At 42.5% G+C, this 17,198-nt stretch overlaps 1 protein-coding gene across 5 annotated transcripts in view; it reads left to right on the forward strand.

Annotated features, from left to right (window-relative positions):
- Positions 1-17,198, forward strand: part of nrg2a (neuregulin 2a) — a 96,329-nt gene that overhangs the window by 76,137 nt on the left and 2,994 nt on the right. For 2 of the 5 annotated variants that reach the window (XM_019873255.1, XM_019873259.1), the window contains exons 4-10: positions 5,781-5,901; positions 10,138-10,214; positions 13,416-13,439; positions 15,327-15,429; positions 15,523-15,646; positions 16,267-16,394; positions 16,478-16,699. In XM_019873255.1, the coding sequence (XP_019728814.1) occupies positions 5,781-5,901; positions 10,138-10,214; positions 13,416-13,439; positions 15,327-15,429; positions 15,523-15,646; positions 16,267-16,394; positions 16,478-16,699 (799 nt within the window). Of the gene's footprint in view, positions 1-5,780; positions 5,902-10,137; positions 10,215-10,454; positions 10,514-13,415; positions 13,440-15,326; positions 15,430-15,522; positions 15,647-16,266; positions 16,395-16,477; positions 16,700-17,198 lie in introns of all 5 variants that reach the window. The other 3 variants (XM_019873256.1, XM_019873257.1, XM_019873258.1) reach the window with 3 other exon arrangements.

Genomic DNA, 17,198 nt, shown 5'->3' on the forward strand with positions numbered 1-17,198 from the left:
ATCACTTCATTTCTTTTTTTTAATAGAGGATGGATCGAGCCAGAGGATGTGGCCTAAGAAAGAAGCCCGTCTTACAATCATCCATTTTTGGCTTCGCCGGTGCCGTTTTCCCTCTCGGGGGATTTAAAAGCGAGAACATAAAAGTGGCATCTCCGGAAAGAGATTGACAACCCAAAACAGCCACGCACAAGATGACTGTTAGAACAAAGCGCTTCATTTCAAAATATGACGCCGCTATTTTTGTTCACACTGTAGCCCGCTGTTGCGCTTTCCATAATTATCCCTTTCGAACAGGAAAGCGAACGGCGCTGCGGTTGACAGCCCCGACTGGAAAAGCTCCAAAGTGACGGCGTCTTTGCTTGCTCTGGGAGATAAATAGTTCACAATTAAGATCCGCGTCCTTTTGGTTGTTGGCCTTTTGCAGGCTCTGCAACTCCACGACAAGTACAATGTACTATTTCTCGGACACGTGCAAAAAAACGGAGCCAAACAGCTGCTGGACACGGGTGTGCATGTACCGCTTATATTCTGCAGAAACAACTGTATGCGGTTCACCGAAGCTTCATTGTAGATCCCGTCGCACAATGATACCTCGATGAGAAATGCAATTACACATTTCGAACAAATACGGAATCAACGGTATCGAGATAAGCCGGCAGTTCCTTTGTGCACCAACAAATGTCAAAAACAGTCACAGGTTATCTATCAAAGTAAGTAAACATAAAATTGGCCTTCAAAAAAACACTCTACCGATGTGAACTATGTTGGGATTATTTGACTTGCCTTCTGTTGCTTATCAAAAGTCACGGAAGGATTTGTGTAAAGTTATTTTTTACATTTTTTTTTTTAAAGTTGAGCTCTGTGTTGTGTTGCTGTGGCAAAAAATCACTGCGAATTATGTTAACAAATTCCCCCAAAACGAAGCAAATGTTGACAATGATAATTACGTTTCTCAGGTTCTCTGAGTATAACGACACGAAATGAAAGAGTCATCCGGGATACCCTCGAGAAGATAAGCGGTCAAGAAAATGGATGAATGACGATCATATCAAAATGCTGAAGCAGCAAAGCTCGTGACACGCAATGTTTCAGTCAGCCAATGCAATGTCTGGTTTCCGTTTTCCATCGCTCAAATCTTGACTTGGCATGAGTTTGCGCAACAGATGGGTGGAAAAATGTTTCATGTCATCATTCCCCTAAAGTGATGTCGTTGGAAGAGCAATCAGAAGACACAAAAGATGTCAAACAATAGGGATCAAAATTGGAGCTTTGACTTGTGCAACGGGACTCGAAACATTTGGCGATGCTGCGCCAAACGATGTTTTCGATTAAGTTTGTTCGTTTTGGCAGATGTGCTGTTTGTATCGTGATTCTGATTATTTTTAAGCCTTTATTTGTGACACTCTGTTGGCGTGACTGCTCATTTTATTTATCACTTGCATATAGACTGAAAGACAAGAAACAATTTCGGGGTTGAAGTTTGGAAGTCTAACACTGCTTAATTATTGTTTGTTGTGCCACTAAGCATCTTGAAAAGATTACGCTACCCTTTCACTTTTTTTTTTTTTTTTTTAAATTCTGTCCCCAAGGACACGCATTGTCATCTAATGAAATTAGATGCTTTGATGTCACATACATAACAGGACATTGAAGGTCATCTAAAGTGTTTGGACCAAACCAAAGCTTCATAGTGTAGACAGATCAGAAAAATATTGCCGTAGTGCATTTGTGGCAAAATTGAGCTGCCGTGTGGATCTGGAGTCTGAGCTGATATTTGCTTAAACAGTGGTTAGTACGTCTGCCTCACAGTCAAGCTGTTTTGGGTTCAAATCTTGGCCCCGTGCCCTGGTTGGTTTCTTTTCCTGCACCTCCAGCTTCCATGACGCATTTGATTCAATCAAGACACTAAATTGTCCGCGATGAGAATGCTTCTTTGTACTGTACGTGTGTGAGCAGTCCAGGGTGCAACCATGATCTCCCCCAAAGTCAGTCTGAGTCACCTCCAGCTCACATGCGGCCCAAATGAAGATGAGCCATACAGAAAATGAATAGATGGCGTAACTGTATTGTTCATTGCAATGACAATACTATTTTGGTACAACAACGAGGTTGATTCACAGATAGGGACCTTTTGAAATGGAGTGAGAGCATGAGTCAAGATCAAATCCTATTGACCAATGGTGAAGGTGTAGGACCACATCAGTAGCCTGCGGGTCTTTTCTAATACTAGCTTACCAGTGATGGGACATTGTGATTCCCTAAGAATTTACGGTTGTGCGAAATAAAATCATGTGGTTCCAGATACAATTTTTCCAGTCGACTGTACATCTACTGGAATCTACTAAGTAGACAAGAAGGCTACGACAGATGATTTTTATTTTGTACCGTTACCTGACAAAATAAAATTGAGTATGGCATATTGATATTTCCGTGTCCCATAACTTTTTGAATGATTGTTGCTAATTATTGGGAGATCTCATTAACGTGATTAGTGTCTTCATGAAGATGAATATCAGAATTTATGAACAATGAAATACCGTTAAATCCCGTGAATAACACGCATCTGTATATGATACGCCATATAGTCTCATAAACTCAAGCAAGACAAGTTCACCCTCGCCACCCTCATCCGCCCCTCCCTCCAAAAACAATAAAAAAGCAAATCTGTCGCTCTGAGCTTTTTGCAAGACTGTACAAAAGTTTTATACGCCTCTATTGATGTACATGCCAACATGTCATCATCCGCATATAGCAAGTAGTCATTTTTTCAGAGCGAGCGGAATGCGATTAATTTGCCCTTGTAGCAGTGTGCCCGCGGTAAGCGATTGAGGGGCGGCCACTGAGTGATGTGTTCTTTCATCACAAATATGACCGATAATTCTTACTGTGTCATCACTTGGCATATTTGGGAAAGAGACAGTCAGTTCAGGGCACCTCAATGACTGCTGCTCAGTGTGACGAATTTGCCTGGCAAATGATGTTTTGTTTTTTTGTTTTTTAGAATGGCTTTTTTATGTGAGGTTGTGTAACACCCAAATCACCCCCAGGGAGGATCAGTGAGGTCATCTGTTTACAACGAAAAATTACTGAAAGTTGTCACGTGTGGTGCACTTTGCGATAGTTTTGTTCACTGACAAAACAAATACAGTTTGGATACTATATCGCGGCGCTATATCAATTTATTTTTTAATTGTAAGTAGAAAAGGTCCCCAACAGTAATACGAATAATAGTTTATTATTTCCAGCACATGCTAAGGCTAATTCCGCTTAGTCATTCAATTGCGTTTCACATTATATATTAGCATTAAGCTAGCAGACTTACAACCAACTTACATGGTTTGTTGATTGAACATTTTGGTGTTAGAATATGCGATAGAATATGCGATATAATGTGTAATATGTTTGATTCGAACAGTTTTGCCCAAATTTGGGGCTAACTTCACTTCTAATGGCAGCTTGTTCGATTTGTCTGTAGCATAACAGCTAAATGTTGCTTCACCATGTTGGCTTTGAACTCTGGGCTCCACTAATTGATCCCAGTCTGTCTTTTTAATAAATTGCTACAATGAGTTAAGATGAGTTTCAAGTGTGTGGCTGGGGTAAAATATATAGAAAAATGTTCTCTCTATATCCCAGATTTTTGCCAATTTGAAAACAGTAAAAATGAACAATTTTGTTTGCATGATAAATGGGGGTAGGGTGGGGGGGTCACTTGGGAGATACAGTGAAGTACGCTGCCTTTGACATAAGGCCAAATAAACTTTGACAGAAGAACATGACCTGGGGTTCAAACACTAGCCTTGATCCTTTCTGTGTGAAGTTTACATGTTCTCTGTCTCCCTATGTGGGTTTTACTCCGGGTCATTGTAATTTTTCACCCGTAGCCCCCCCCCCCCCCCCCCCCCCCCACATGTTTCGCCAGGTGGATTGGTAATCATGTTTCCATCCAGAATGTTTCTCCCCCACTCTCCCAGATAGAGGCAGTCTAGGGAACGTCACGTTAGGCGTTTTTGCGACCTTTATTGGTTGCATCTTTTGTGCAATTTTCCTCTTAGAAGCGTCGGGTTGCTTTTACAATGTTTTCATGTTCCTGACTGATCTTTTTATGGGTGTTTTTTATTTTTTTTTTACAAGCCAGTGCACCAGTCAGAGGTGCGGTGTGAGCGGCGATGAGGTGGTTGTCATTATCTGGTCGACAACGTGTTTGCGTTTCTGTCTGAATTATAATGCTTTCATTGTTGTGGTTAGCATTCTTTGTTGATTAGCCGGGATAAATCACGCTTCTTTTTGTGCAAAATCCGCCGAATATTTGGAAGACGGCTGATGTGTCTTTCCGCATGTAACAAATGTGATCTTGTGACATCTCGTCCCGATGGCGGAGAGCGCACTTCGCGGGTCCAACTGAATCCGCTCCAAACGCGCTTTCCAGCTGTTGGGATTTGATTTATTGTACTTGCACAGGACCCGCGGTCGGAAATTCTCCGCGTCCCACCAGCAAACCGACACAAACCGCTCAGGTGCTCACAGCACCTGAGAGCAGGTCAACAGCCGCCGTCACGTGTCAAAATACAGCACGCCGCGCGCCTCTCTCATGCCTGATCCTGCCGCCCTTCGCCGCTTCCTCCTCTTCCTCTCAGCACTCCCTTTCTGCCTTCAAACGGCGCAGCTCTCGTCCTGATTAGCAGCCTTCACCTAGAACATATTCTGTCTATTCAGCCAGGGGGGATTAAGTGCAGATACATGACATTTCAGGCCATTCCAAGCGTCTGAGTCAGCGCATAAACAACTCCTACGCAATGTCAGGGAAATATTTATCTTTGCTCGTACAACTTCTCGAGATAGCGTCAACACTGCTGAGAGACACAATTACGCTCGTGGATGGGTTATCGAGAATAAGAGCCCTCGTGGAAAGTATCCTGTGTGGAAAGAAAAGTGTACCCCACTCAACCGATGAGATACAAGTGACGCCTGTCGCCCAACTGTAGATAGCAACCTCCTGCATCTGCCTTGTAGGCGTGTTTCGTGCAGTCTTCAGAAAGACATTCAGGAAAATGCGGGAGCATCGTTTGGCGTTGCACTTACATCGAGGAACTAGGTCAACTTTTGTCTCGCATATTCCAACCATGACACACATAGCATAACCCAAAATGTATTCAAACTCTGCACTGTCCCATTAAGCGAAAACTCAAAAAATGTGTTTGTCTGAAGTTGTGATTGATGGAGATTTTGTGACCAATCTATGCAAAAAATAAATTATATTCAGGAAATTATACAAAGGATAGCCTACTTCTTTTAACCGTGAAAAGTTGTCATGATGATCAAAATGTTTTCCTGGGAGCACCAGAGGTACGCGAAAGAATCACAGAGTGCAGTTCAGTTGTATTTAACTTTTATGTTTAATGCATTTCAATGAATTTGGCAATAGGCAAAAGATTTATTTCAATTAATTTGACTTGTTTGATGAATTTAAAGAAATATATCTTGAAGCGCATTACTGTATTACCGAATTATTTTAATTATTTCATTTTTAGGCTGTTGCATATTTTGATATTCAGTGGGACAGAATTCAGACAACCGATTCTATTTATCTATTTTTATTATATTATTTTAAAAAATACGTGTAATGAATAAAATAAATTCCCAATTTATAACAATAAAGATCATGACACGACATACAGGCAGTTTAAGAATACTTTTTCTTGAGCTTTTTTTTTTTGGGGGGTTAAATTTGTTACACTGAATGACAATAATTTCATTTGTTTTTCCTCTCTTCTCCCCAGTAACCACCACGCTATCTCCAGGCTCAGGCCACGCTAGAAGATGCAATGACACAGAGAAGGCCTTCTGTGTGAATGGCGGCGACTGTTACTTCATACATGGTATAAACCGGCTTTCTTGCAAGTAAGTTATCTATTGTTCATCTCTTTTTTTTCTTTTTCTTCATTGTGTGTACCAGTTGAAACGCAGACCCCTTTTCATGACAGCATTTCTAATGTTCTTCATCGCAGCAAGAACCTGCCTTTTCCTGCTGTTTGTGTTGCGGTTTTGTTTTGTTGAGAGCACTTGATTCCGGTTGTTCTTTCTTTCAGCAGCAGCCCGTCAGAGGAAAACGCCGCCTAACTGCCCGCCTGTTGTGTATCGCGGTGCTCGTAACGGAGCGCGGCGTCGGCGTGCTCATCCTTTTAAGTCCCGCTCAGTGTACAACAAGAGGGCTGCGCGTTAAAAGCCCCTTTCAAAATGTCATGAGTCACCGTTTCGACTATGGAGCAAATATTTATGCCTATTCGGGGCCCCCGATGAGGTAAATAGAGTCATTGCTTACATTGAAGGTCCTCGACGAAGGGGATCGTGACACTGCTGCGCAACGGTGCTTGCCGGAAAGGAGTCAGTTGACATTCTCATAAAAAAACAACTTGTTTTTTATTTAACATTGAGCGTCACAACTGAGAGTCATTACTCAGAACTACAGCGGAACCTTTGAGGTGGAACGCATCCCGCGGTTGGGATTTGTCAACTCATTTACATGAGGAAATAATGAAAAGAAACATCACTCATTCCAGGGTGAAGCTGCCACTCACATAAACAGTTTCAAAGTAATATTTAGATCGATTAATATGACAGAGGAAAGGTGGTCAAAAGTGATTCATGATGTCATTTTCAAACGTTAGCCGCCGTAAATATAAAACCAATTTAAAATAAAAAAAAAAAAACTCAACTGTTAAGTTTTGCTTGATGCTGGAGTTTTACTGTTTTGAACGTGCGTATGTGTGCTTCACAGTATCCAGCGTATCCTGTTGATTGGCAGCTCATTCTTTTGGAATTAGTTTTAAAAACAATTGGCGATTCAACGCAGTTGTCTGTAATGTCTCTCTGTCTGTACGTCTGATGGCCTGATGTCTTGGTAGGTGCAAATATGTCATATTTCATGACATGGCAGTTCACGTTTTGTAAAGAAGGACACAAAAAAAGCCAAAGAAAATGCTTGACACCCCTTTTCATGCGTCTTGAGAAACTTTTGACTGACATTGTGCAAAAACACTGCTTTTATTTTCCAACTCCACTGTACAATTTCACTTCATCCATCCGAAAATTAACATCTAGTAATTAGAAATATGTTGTTGTTCCTCTATCTACGCTCGCGACGTATCGTGACGGGCTTCTGCGATATTAACAGAACAATAAACCTGTGCACCCAACTGTTGCCAGTCAAGGCTTCCAGCTTTGATTTCGAGTAAAACAGGCCCAGATTTCACACGAAATATATTGAGTCAAGAAACACGGCTTTAAAGATTCCATTCTAACCTGCTCCCTCTCGCCCCCTTTTTTTTTCAGTCCATTCAATATCCAATCCAACCACTGCGGTCATCCGCTCCAGCTAATAAAATCCATTCTTGTACAGTACTTGCAACACAAACTACGCATTCCCTCCTGTCATGGCTGTTAAATATCGGGTTGCACGCTCCGTTGGAGCATATGTCACTCGATCGCAACGACTTAGGCCAGTGCGATGCCGGAGCGGCAAAAATTGGCGCAGCTTCAGCGCCCAGTTGGCCCCCGCGAAGGAAGACTGCTCGACGAGCAATGCGGATATGGCCGCAACAGCCGTTCAATACGCTATGTACAAATTGGAGGCAGCAATAACTCAATTGCTGTGGCTAATTCACTCACGGCCCCGGGGCATGGCTCCAGAAGAGCTGGATAATGCAGTGAAGGCCCGCGGGGGATTTATCCCCCCCCCCCCACCAGCACAGCCATCTCATTCAATATAGGCCAGGCATCAGTGGGTATTACTCAGCGGCTAAACAAGTGGTGCAGACAGCTCAGCCTGCGTTGATGCCCGACTCATTCACTCTTGCGAGCAAACTTTTTTTCAAAGGGGGAGCAAAGGTTAAGACGTGATGCACGAGCAACCATTGTTGAAGTCGTTTTCACCTTACGAATGGAGTGCGAGTCGGAATCGAGCCTGGTTTGGCATCACGATCAATGGCGGACGCTCACCGGACGCTTCGTTATGGAACTCCTACACTGTGCGTTACAGTATATGATAAAATAAATGACGGCATCTATGGTAAGGGTAATATTTATTATTTGTTTGTGAGTCATAATAATAATAATAATCATAATAAAAGCTTTAACCCTTTCAGGGACAGCGGTTACGACAGTGGACAGCTTATCATGTGATCGGCTTACATCGGGTGCATGAAAGGGTTAATGGCAAAAATGCTGAGAACGACAGCTCACGCCTTCGAGATCAGTTGTGGTTGGCATGAGTCTCTAATTTAACATTATTGATTACGGTGATTGTCGTACTGCACTACAATACAGTACACACACACACACACACACACACACACACACATATATATATAAGTATGTATACATACACACTAATTGGTCTGTTTATGTTTTTGAACTTGCGCCTATCCCTTTTTTGCTCAACACACAATAAATCTCCCCGTAAGATTTATAGGTGCTTTTGTGTAAGCCGTTACAACCAAAAGTGTGATCATAGACAACGCAGCTGCAATATTTATTAGATTTTCCAGTTCCAGTTCGGCCATTTTTACGCCAACTTCCCGTCATCTCATCAGTCAGGGTGAATAATTAAATGTTGAACATGATGTTTCTCCCGGGAGGCGTTGTGTGAAACCAGTAAATCGCTCGCCAGTGACCTTTAGTTGGACCGCCGGTCTCGTCGTGAATCCAAGCGGAATGTCGGTGCTCCTAAAAGAGCAACCGCTCATCCTAACGGGACTTTAATGAGGAAAGATGGCTCGGGCCGAACAGACTCGGTGGTGGTGATGAAACGTGGAGTTTTTTTTGACGTGTATCCGAATGTCCAAAAAAAAAAAAAAAAAAAAGGCACTTAACATGCATGCAAATAGCGTTCAACGCTTTAGAATTTCCTTTGGGAACGTTTCCATGTTTCAATATTTTGCCTGAGCTTGAAATCCGGCCGCTTTTAAAATTGATCACAGAACGCAACCTTTAAGCCTTGAGCAGATACCAAGAGAGTAATCGGCATTAGCCCTCATTACATTTTGCTGCACAGGCTTCCAATTGATGTATTGATGAGCACCAAAGTGCTGCAATGAGCTCTCTCTTCTCCCTCTGCCCTTTCGGCCCAAAAGAGACTGGGCTTATATCTTTACGAATGATTTCGGACAAGTCTCCATCACCTGTTGTATCATAATTTGATGGAATATTATTGACCTTTTACATCCGCCAAGAAGGTGCTTCTAGTTTCTTATTAGCGTGCAACTTCCCGGTGAGGCTTTTATTTATATCCTAACGAGAGTCTTCCATTGATGTAGACGTTTGTTTGTTTGCCTTTTTTTTTTTTATTCCCACACATTGGGGAATATATATATATATATATATATATAAAATTGTATTTGTTTTTTTCAAGCCCATGTTTTCAATTTTGAATGACATTTTGCGAGTTTGTTGTCAAGGTAAGGTGATCTAGTAGGAATTTGGCAGCCAACCTGGAAAATCCAGCCTTGAAATCTCTGTCAAATTGCATCACATCAGTTTGAATATGTTGTGTTTATGTGCTGCAGCGAAAAAGGAGTTCAAGTTTCATCCAGATCCATATTTCCGTTTGGATCGGAGGGAACCAAATGTTAATACCACATTTGCTCACTCACTGAGTTCACAGATGACAAATGTTTCAACTTTGGCAGTTGGTCTGTTTAATGTCATTTTTTTTTTTTTGTCTTGAAGGATGGGATTCATGCTATGGCCGCACAATTTCGCACAGACAGTGGGTCACTTCTGCCATTTGTTTATTTTAATCATGGGTTGAATCATTTAAAAGCGCTTCCTAGTCGTACATCTTATATTTCATAATTGACTTGACTTAATTCATTCTAAAGATCATTTCCATTTTAATGCAAACTAATGTTGTTACATTTGCCTGGCGAGACGCAATTACATAACATCATATGACAGAACAAACTGTCAACAAAGTCAACATTTCATTCCGAACCATGACAACAGTTACATGCAAAACCGATGCAATGGTTGCACATCGCGTACTCGCGAATGGATGTGATTTTTTATTTTTTTTTTCCCCCGCTCCAAGTTCACCTCGCTGTGTTTTCCTGCCCGTAACACTTGTGTGCTCCTTCCCAGATGTCCCGATGGATACTTTGGCCCGCGATGCTCAAAGACCGAACCTCTGAGGTTGCACATGCCCAATCCTTTCAAAAGTATGTTCACCGCCCGGTTCTCTTCTTCTGTCTCCTCTTCTTCCTCCCCCCAACCCCCTCTCAGGTCAACGCGCACTGGGCCGCGCACACTGGTGTCACCCATGGGAAAGCTCTGGCTCTGCCGTCCATTCGTTGAGCTGTTGTTCTAATTTTCTGTCTCTCTCTCTCTCTCTGTCCACACTCTCTGGCTCATCCACCACCCTTCCTCCTCCTCTTCCTCCCTCTCTTTGTGGCTTTCAGGTGTCCGAATGACTTTACCGGTGATCGGTGTCAAACCTACGTTATGGCACGTTTCTACCGTATGTCAACTTCCTCTTCTGTCAGACTCCCTCGAGTCGCACGTGCATGCGTCGACCAGATAGTTTCCGAATTTATAACGCGCCCCCGACAGTTTTGTGTCGTCTGTCCTGACCCATCGATAAGCGGGCCTTGTGCGTTGTGTGTTACGCATGTCATGTCCTGCTTTGTGTTGCGTGTCCATTTCAGAAGAACTGCCCATACTGTTGTTTTTTTTTTTTTTGTTTTGTTTTGTTTTGTTTTTGCAATGTGGCGGCGTAGGCTTTTGCGAATAGTATGCAACTAAAACAACACGCTTTTGGTCCAGTTACTAACAATGCTTGCTTCTGTGTGAAATGGACAGTCTAAAATGCTTCATGTTCAAAAAGACAGTTTAGACCGTCTCCATGTGAAGTGGCAATCATGTGCATGTTTATCGCCGTTCCCACCAAGCATTACAGTCCAGTTTGGTTCGGTGAGCATCTTTTCTTTCTTTGTGTTCCCATTATTATGTACACAAGTCACCCGTGCACCATTTGTCAGACCTACTGCAACATTTTGATGACTTCCACAAAAAAAAAAAAAAAAAAAAAGTCACCGACTTACTTAGAAGAGCAGCAATGAATTGGAAAGCCACCGCATCATATTGCTTTCCAAGGACTCTTACGATGACTTCCATGGTCAAAATACAAAATGCAAACTCAATTTCTTGTTATTTCTGCACCTTACTGAACTGTACCGCTTGGTTGGAAATGTCTTTGTGTTTGTTTGTTTGTTTGTTTGTTTTTTTAACATTAGAACTGATCCAGATGTGGAAAGTCAGGTCAAACATACGATCTCGTTTCAGTTAGCTTTACTTTTGTAAAAAAAAAAAGAAAAAAACATTTTCGTTTATTTCAACACTGGCATGCGCTCGAGAACATTTTACAAGCTGCATTTGATGACTTCACGCGCACAAACACACGCACACACACTCGTACAGATGTTGGACTGTCACACCAGAGACAATAACTGCTCCCTCAGATGTCCTCACACGCCGTATTACCGTTTCCAAGGCCAGTTTTCAACTCTGCATCACTGCGCGCAGCAATAGAAGCTAATATATACATCAAATGGGGGGGTTTATAACATCAGGCGACGATGTTTATCGTCTTCTTTGTAGCTTTTGCCACATTCCAGAAAACTGGGAAGTCTGAAATTTCAGATCTGAGCGTTGCCATGTCGGTTAAAGTCAAGAGTTCCAAGGAGCGGCCTCACCGATTACATAACAACGTTGGCAACATTTTCCAACCGGTCCAAGGTGTACCCGCCTATGAGTCAAAGTTGCCTCGGATCGGCTCCAGTTAATCCGAGGCTCAAATGAGGACGAGCGCGATAGTAAATAGAGGTTGTCTTTTTTGGACATGTCCACTTTTTTGGGACTGTTAGTCTGTTTTGAGTCAGGTTTCTGTTTTCTGCAAGTTGGCTGTGATGTAGCATTCAAATGTCCAAAATGTACTTTGGAACTGACATCTCAGTTTGTTGCTGCCTTCAAAGTTGCTCAAAGCTGACCATTTGTTTGGCATACGCGTGTATGGTTTTCCTTGTGTTGGCTCAAAGTCTTCGTTCGTTCTCACCCGATGCTAAATGTAACGCACTGTGCTTGACGTGCTCTTTTTTTTTTTTTTGGCAGAAGAAAACGCGGTGTGTGGGAGAATGCAGCGCTCTGCGTTCGATTTAACTTTGCTGCAGCTGTGCGACGGTATCAAGGACAGAATTTATCTCTGGTTCTTATCCAGCTGCATGAACACATTCCAGGCTTGAGCAACTTTTTTTTTTCTGCATTAGAGAGAGCCCTTTTTGGAATATAACGAAGCGTTAGCTGTCAATATCATCTTGACAGGAAAAACTGTTGGTTGTCCTTTTTGCATTCAAGACAAAATTTGCCATTGAGAGGACAAAACCCATCCACATTTACGCAACGCCAGCTCACAAACAAAAGCCGCCATTTAATCAATATATTGAAAAGATGACTATTAACCTGTGGCTTTTCAAACATGCTGATCCGCACTAGAAGTCCAGCTCTTGGAATGTCACATTCAAACATGATGGATGTTAGCGATTCGCCTTCCAAGTGAACTTTAAGACACTGTTGATATTTCACCAAATAAATCACGTTTTCTAGCGGCGAGTACACAGCCAACAGGCACACACAGGCACATGCGTGCACGCACATCCATTCCGTGCTTAAAGACCTGCTTCCTGCAGGGCCACCACCCATCCCCGGGAGATACTCTTAGCCCATATCGCAGGAGGATGGCTTCTGCTCCTTTTGGCTTAACAAGAGCCTGTTGTCCTAAGAACAGCTGGGACTTGCTTGGACGCAAAGTTTAGCCGAGCAAGCTGCCAGAGATATGAACACTGCCTTCGACATAACAGTAATTATTCCTATTCACGATGATTATTTCAATTATGGTACGATACGCTTGTTTCAACCTGCCCCTTCAAGCCCGTCCCGTGTTTGGAAACACACAACAAAAAAACAAAAATAAAAACCCTGTTGCGCTTTTTTACTATGCTGAAGAATAGCAGCGCAGGCGAGTAATCTGTGATCTGTAATTTGGCTGTGGAAAATGACGTATTCGGGCCAAGTGGACAATTACCACTTAACATAATCTATTAGATTGCAAATTGAAGAGGAGGATAAAAGATTATAATGATCAGATCTTTGTTTTTGCGTTTTGCATGCTGTCTTTGCAATGCCCCTTTGTTAAATGTTGCTAACAATGCCTGACAGTGACGACGTCAAATCAGGGATCACGTTATTGTGTCTGTTTGCCCCACTATATGTTCGGAGGTTACTCTTTCATAATCTGCTCTTTTGTTTCTCTTTTTGTTGTTGTTGTTGTTGTTTTTCTTCCAACTGTCAACTTTCTGCCATGGCAGATCATCTTGGGATTGAATTTATGGGTATGGAACAATCCATTTTGATTCTCAGTCCTGTATAGATACTAAAAAAAAAAAACAACCCCCAAAAAAAAAATCATTTTGACATGCATCCGTTCCATCTGTGGTGTGAACTGTGAATCATGCCGTCCCCTCAATTAACCAATCAACCCCCCCTCCCCCCTTGACGAAACGTACCCTCACTCGTTAAGAGTGCGGAAAACCCTGCAAGTGATTCTCCCATCAAACCCGATTAACATGGATGTCATCGCCCGCACCTCTCGTACATGTGCGTCGAGTCGGCCGTCTGACTCACATCAGCGCCGAGTCCTTCTTTTGTTTTCCTCATTCCATCTTTAACAAGCATGATATATCATGTTTGTAGCTGCCAGATGCCTTTCAACTCTCGCCTGCGTTCTCTTTGCGTATGCCTTCCTTTTCTCTTTACTTCTAGAGATTTTAGTACTTGCGCCTTGCCTCACTCTGTCATAAGTCGAGCTGAAATTCGCCGATCAAGTATAAGAAGTCTGCGCTGTTTGATTTAGCTTTCAAGGAACGGTTGTTGATATGAGCATGCAGTGCTATATTTAGAGCCTACGGTCATGATTTGCTTCTGTTTGCTGCTATTTCCGTCCTCCTTTTGACAGCTCTCATTTTCATCAAGCTTTTCCAGAAAAGTACTTCAGTGGTTTGAGGGTGAAATGAACACTAGCAAAGTGAATTTCCAAACCATGAGACTGTCCTCTCGTGGGAATTGAGCGGGAAATGGGACATAAGAGTCGAGCATTTTATTCCATTCAAACTCACGTGCACAAAATGCTTTTGTGGCACACTGTGACCAAAAAAAAAAAAAAAGGACGTATATATAGTTTTTTTGAATCAAAGCACTTAATTGTCGTGACATCAAGTTGGGTGAATTTAGATTGAGGAGACATATTGCCTTTTTTAAGAAAGAAGAATGCAGGTTGTCCCAAAATAGTGCGCCGTTGGTTTAAGTGTAATCGAATGTAATTATCAAATGTCATTTAGGATCAGTAAATGTGCAGATTGTTATTTTGAGTGAGTGAGAGAGTCACAGAGAGGACTCAAAGTGCTTCACTTACCGGTAATTAAATTACAGTCATACCTCCGTGTACTCCAAATTCCTCCCACTTTACATATAGAAATAGATGACTGAATACATATTTTCTGAAGTATGTTTTTCTAATTATTATCTAACACAAAGAATTAGCGTTTGCAAACATTCTTCTGAGTGCGGAGTCAACAAACTCATTCACTGCCGGCCAATGGTAGAGCGTCGGCTCTTTTGACTTCTATAGCCGTCAATGGCAATGAATGAGTTTTAACTGAACTTCATTAATCATGTCAGGAAAAAAGCGAAACACGCTATCATTTACAATGTCTTAATCTGCGTATACAATACAATATAATTCATTTTTATTGATAAAGCGTTTCGCAACAGCTGCAGCCGTTGCAGAGTTTTACATAATTCTGTTGCGTAAAAGCAAAAGCAATGTTTTTAATTATACATGAAAACAACCCAGTTTGCTAGAAGGACAACCGCTGTTATCTATATTATGTCATAAACATAAATTGACCCAATGACGTCAATTGGCTTGAAAACATCTATAGGAATTGCACCAATGTAACGTGTTTATTACATTATTTATCCTTCCACTGAGGAGGGAGAGAAGCGCAACCCTCAAACTCACGCGAACTCTTCTCTGGAAAAGCTCCCAAGTTTTAATGTTGTCTATGTGATGATGTAACACGTAAATAGTCAGGGCCTGTAAGAAGTATTTTAAAGTTCATACTGGAGATACGTAGCGCAAAGAATGAAGACGAGGACGCCGACTGTCTTGTCCCTCACTGTGTGTGCTGGTGTGTGTTTTTGTTGCGTGCTGTGGACAGAGGCAGAAGAACTCTACCAGAAGAGAGTCCTGACAATCACGGGCATTTGTGTGGCTCTGTTGGTGGTGGGCATCGTTTGTGTGGTTGCCTACTGTAAAACCAAGTAAGCCGCGCTCTAAAATGTAACGCAGAAATCTTGCGCAAACGCATTGCGACATAAGTGACGAATCAGTTGACCGCCACCCTTTCTCAACAGGAAACAAAGAAAGAAGATGCACAATCATCTGAGACAGAACATGTGTCCAGAACACCCCAATCGGAACCTAGCAAATGGACCCAATCACCCAGGCCCAGGACCAGAGGAAATCCCCATGGTAGATGTGAGTTTCTGAAGAAAAGCGTCTTCGGTTTTTAATGTATTGGCTCTTTTATCAGGCAGGGAGTGATATTTGCCCCTCAACTTTTTATCCCGATGAAAGTAATCCGAAGAAAAGCGTCTTCGGTTTTTAATGTATTTGGCTCTTTTATCAGGCAGGGAATGATATTCCAATGCCAACCTTTTTTTGCCCCTCAACTTTTTATCCCGATGAAAGTAATCATCTGGTTTCAAAAAGATGAACACAAAGTTCATGCTGAATTTCGTGAAAACGTGTTCATATCGACAACGTTTGCAAATGCAAGTTTTCACAACTGCTGAAATTCAGCGCCTGCTTTTGGGGTATTCAAAATAAAACCTTCACAACTCGGTAGAGTCTCTTTTGATTTGTCCCCGCAGCTCCTTTTTGCTGTCGCAATTTGTAAAATAAATCCTGAAAGATCGAGCAGTTGGACGATGCATTTTAACAAGGTCAAACTAAGATCACCTGCAAAGGTTATAGCGCATTGTAGGTTCATCCTGAAATCTTACCAAAAGCCGAATGTCCCGAACTTCTTGTTAGTAACATACAACCGCATTACTGTAACTACAAAATATATCCAATGAAACTTTATTTTGACCCAGTACATATCAAAGAACGTTCCGGCAACTGAACGAGTCATCCGGCCTGCGACAGAAGGATCCTTCCCTGCCAGCCACACCTCTTCCAGGTCTCACAATTCTTCCACACGAGCCCATTCATCAACTCACAGGTGAGCGTGCATCGGGTGTCTCAATTCCACGAGGCTCTGGAAATACCACCCACGTGTGCCTGACACCATTTGTGTTACTTCAGACCCGAAGAACGAACGTGGAGCCTGGAACATTCGGACAGTGTCCTCTCTGACTCGCCGGGCATGATGTCATCATCAGTTGGGACCAGTAAATGCAGCAGCCCCGCATGCATGGAGGCACGGGCCCGGCGGGCTGCACACTGTGCTTACAACGACTCCCATCGGCCGGCCCTCCAATATGGGGACTCCTTTGACTCCCTGGGAGACTCTCCGCATAGCGACAGGTGGGACTGAGGCCCCCCGCGGCTCGTTTTTGGAGGTGAAAAATGAAAAATGAGTCACATGGTAATGTATTTAGTCATTTCATCAGCGTGACTTTACTTCCTGGGTTGCCAAACAACTGTCAAACAAACACACTGTGTGCATGCCAAACATTCAAAGCACAAAAACAAAGCGCCTGTATGAATTGGCGTCACCAAACCCGACAAGTTATGTCTTGCATTTTGTGTGTTTGACTTCTTTAGCTGTTTATGTGTCAATGGAGCCAGCCTAATTCAAGTATATGAGCATGAATCGGGCCTCGGATTGCTATGCACAGCTTGATTACATAAGCGAGATCCCCGCAGAGTCCAGTAACAAATAACATGGTTATGGCAACAGCGTCGGCGACTGCAAAATCAGCACTACTGTGGAAATCTCTCAGGCTCCCTTGGCCTTAGCGTATAGAGCCTCCTAAAGGCTCATCACGCTTCAAAGATCCACAGCGATGCGCCATCAACGAAA

Source organism: Hippocampus comes, unplaced genomic scaffold, assembly GCF_001891065.2.
Source record: "Hippocampus comes isolate QL1 unplaced genomic scaffold, H_comes_QL1_v1.1 scaffold59, whole genome shotgun sequence".
NCBI classification, from domain to species: domain Eukaryota; kingdom Metazoa; phylum Chordata; class Actinopteri; order Syngnathiformes; family Syngnathidae; genus Hippocampus; species Hippocampus comes.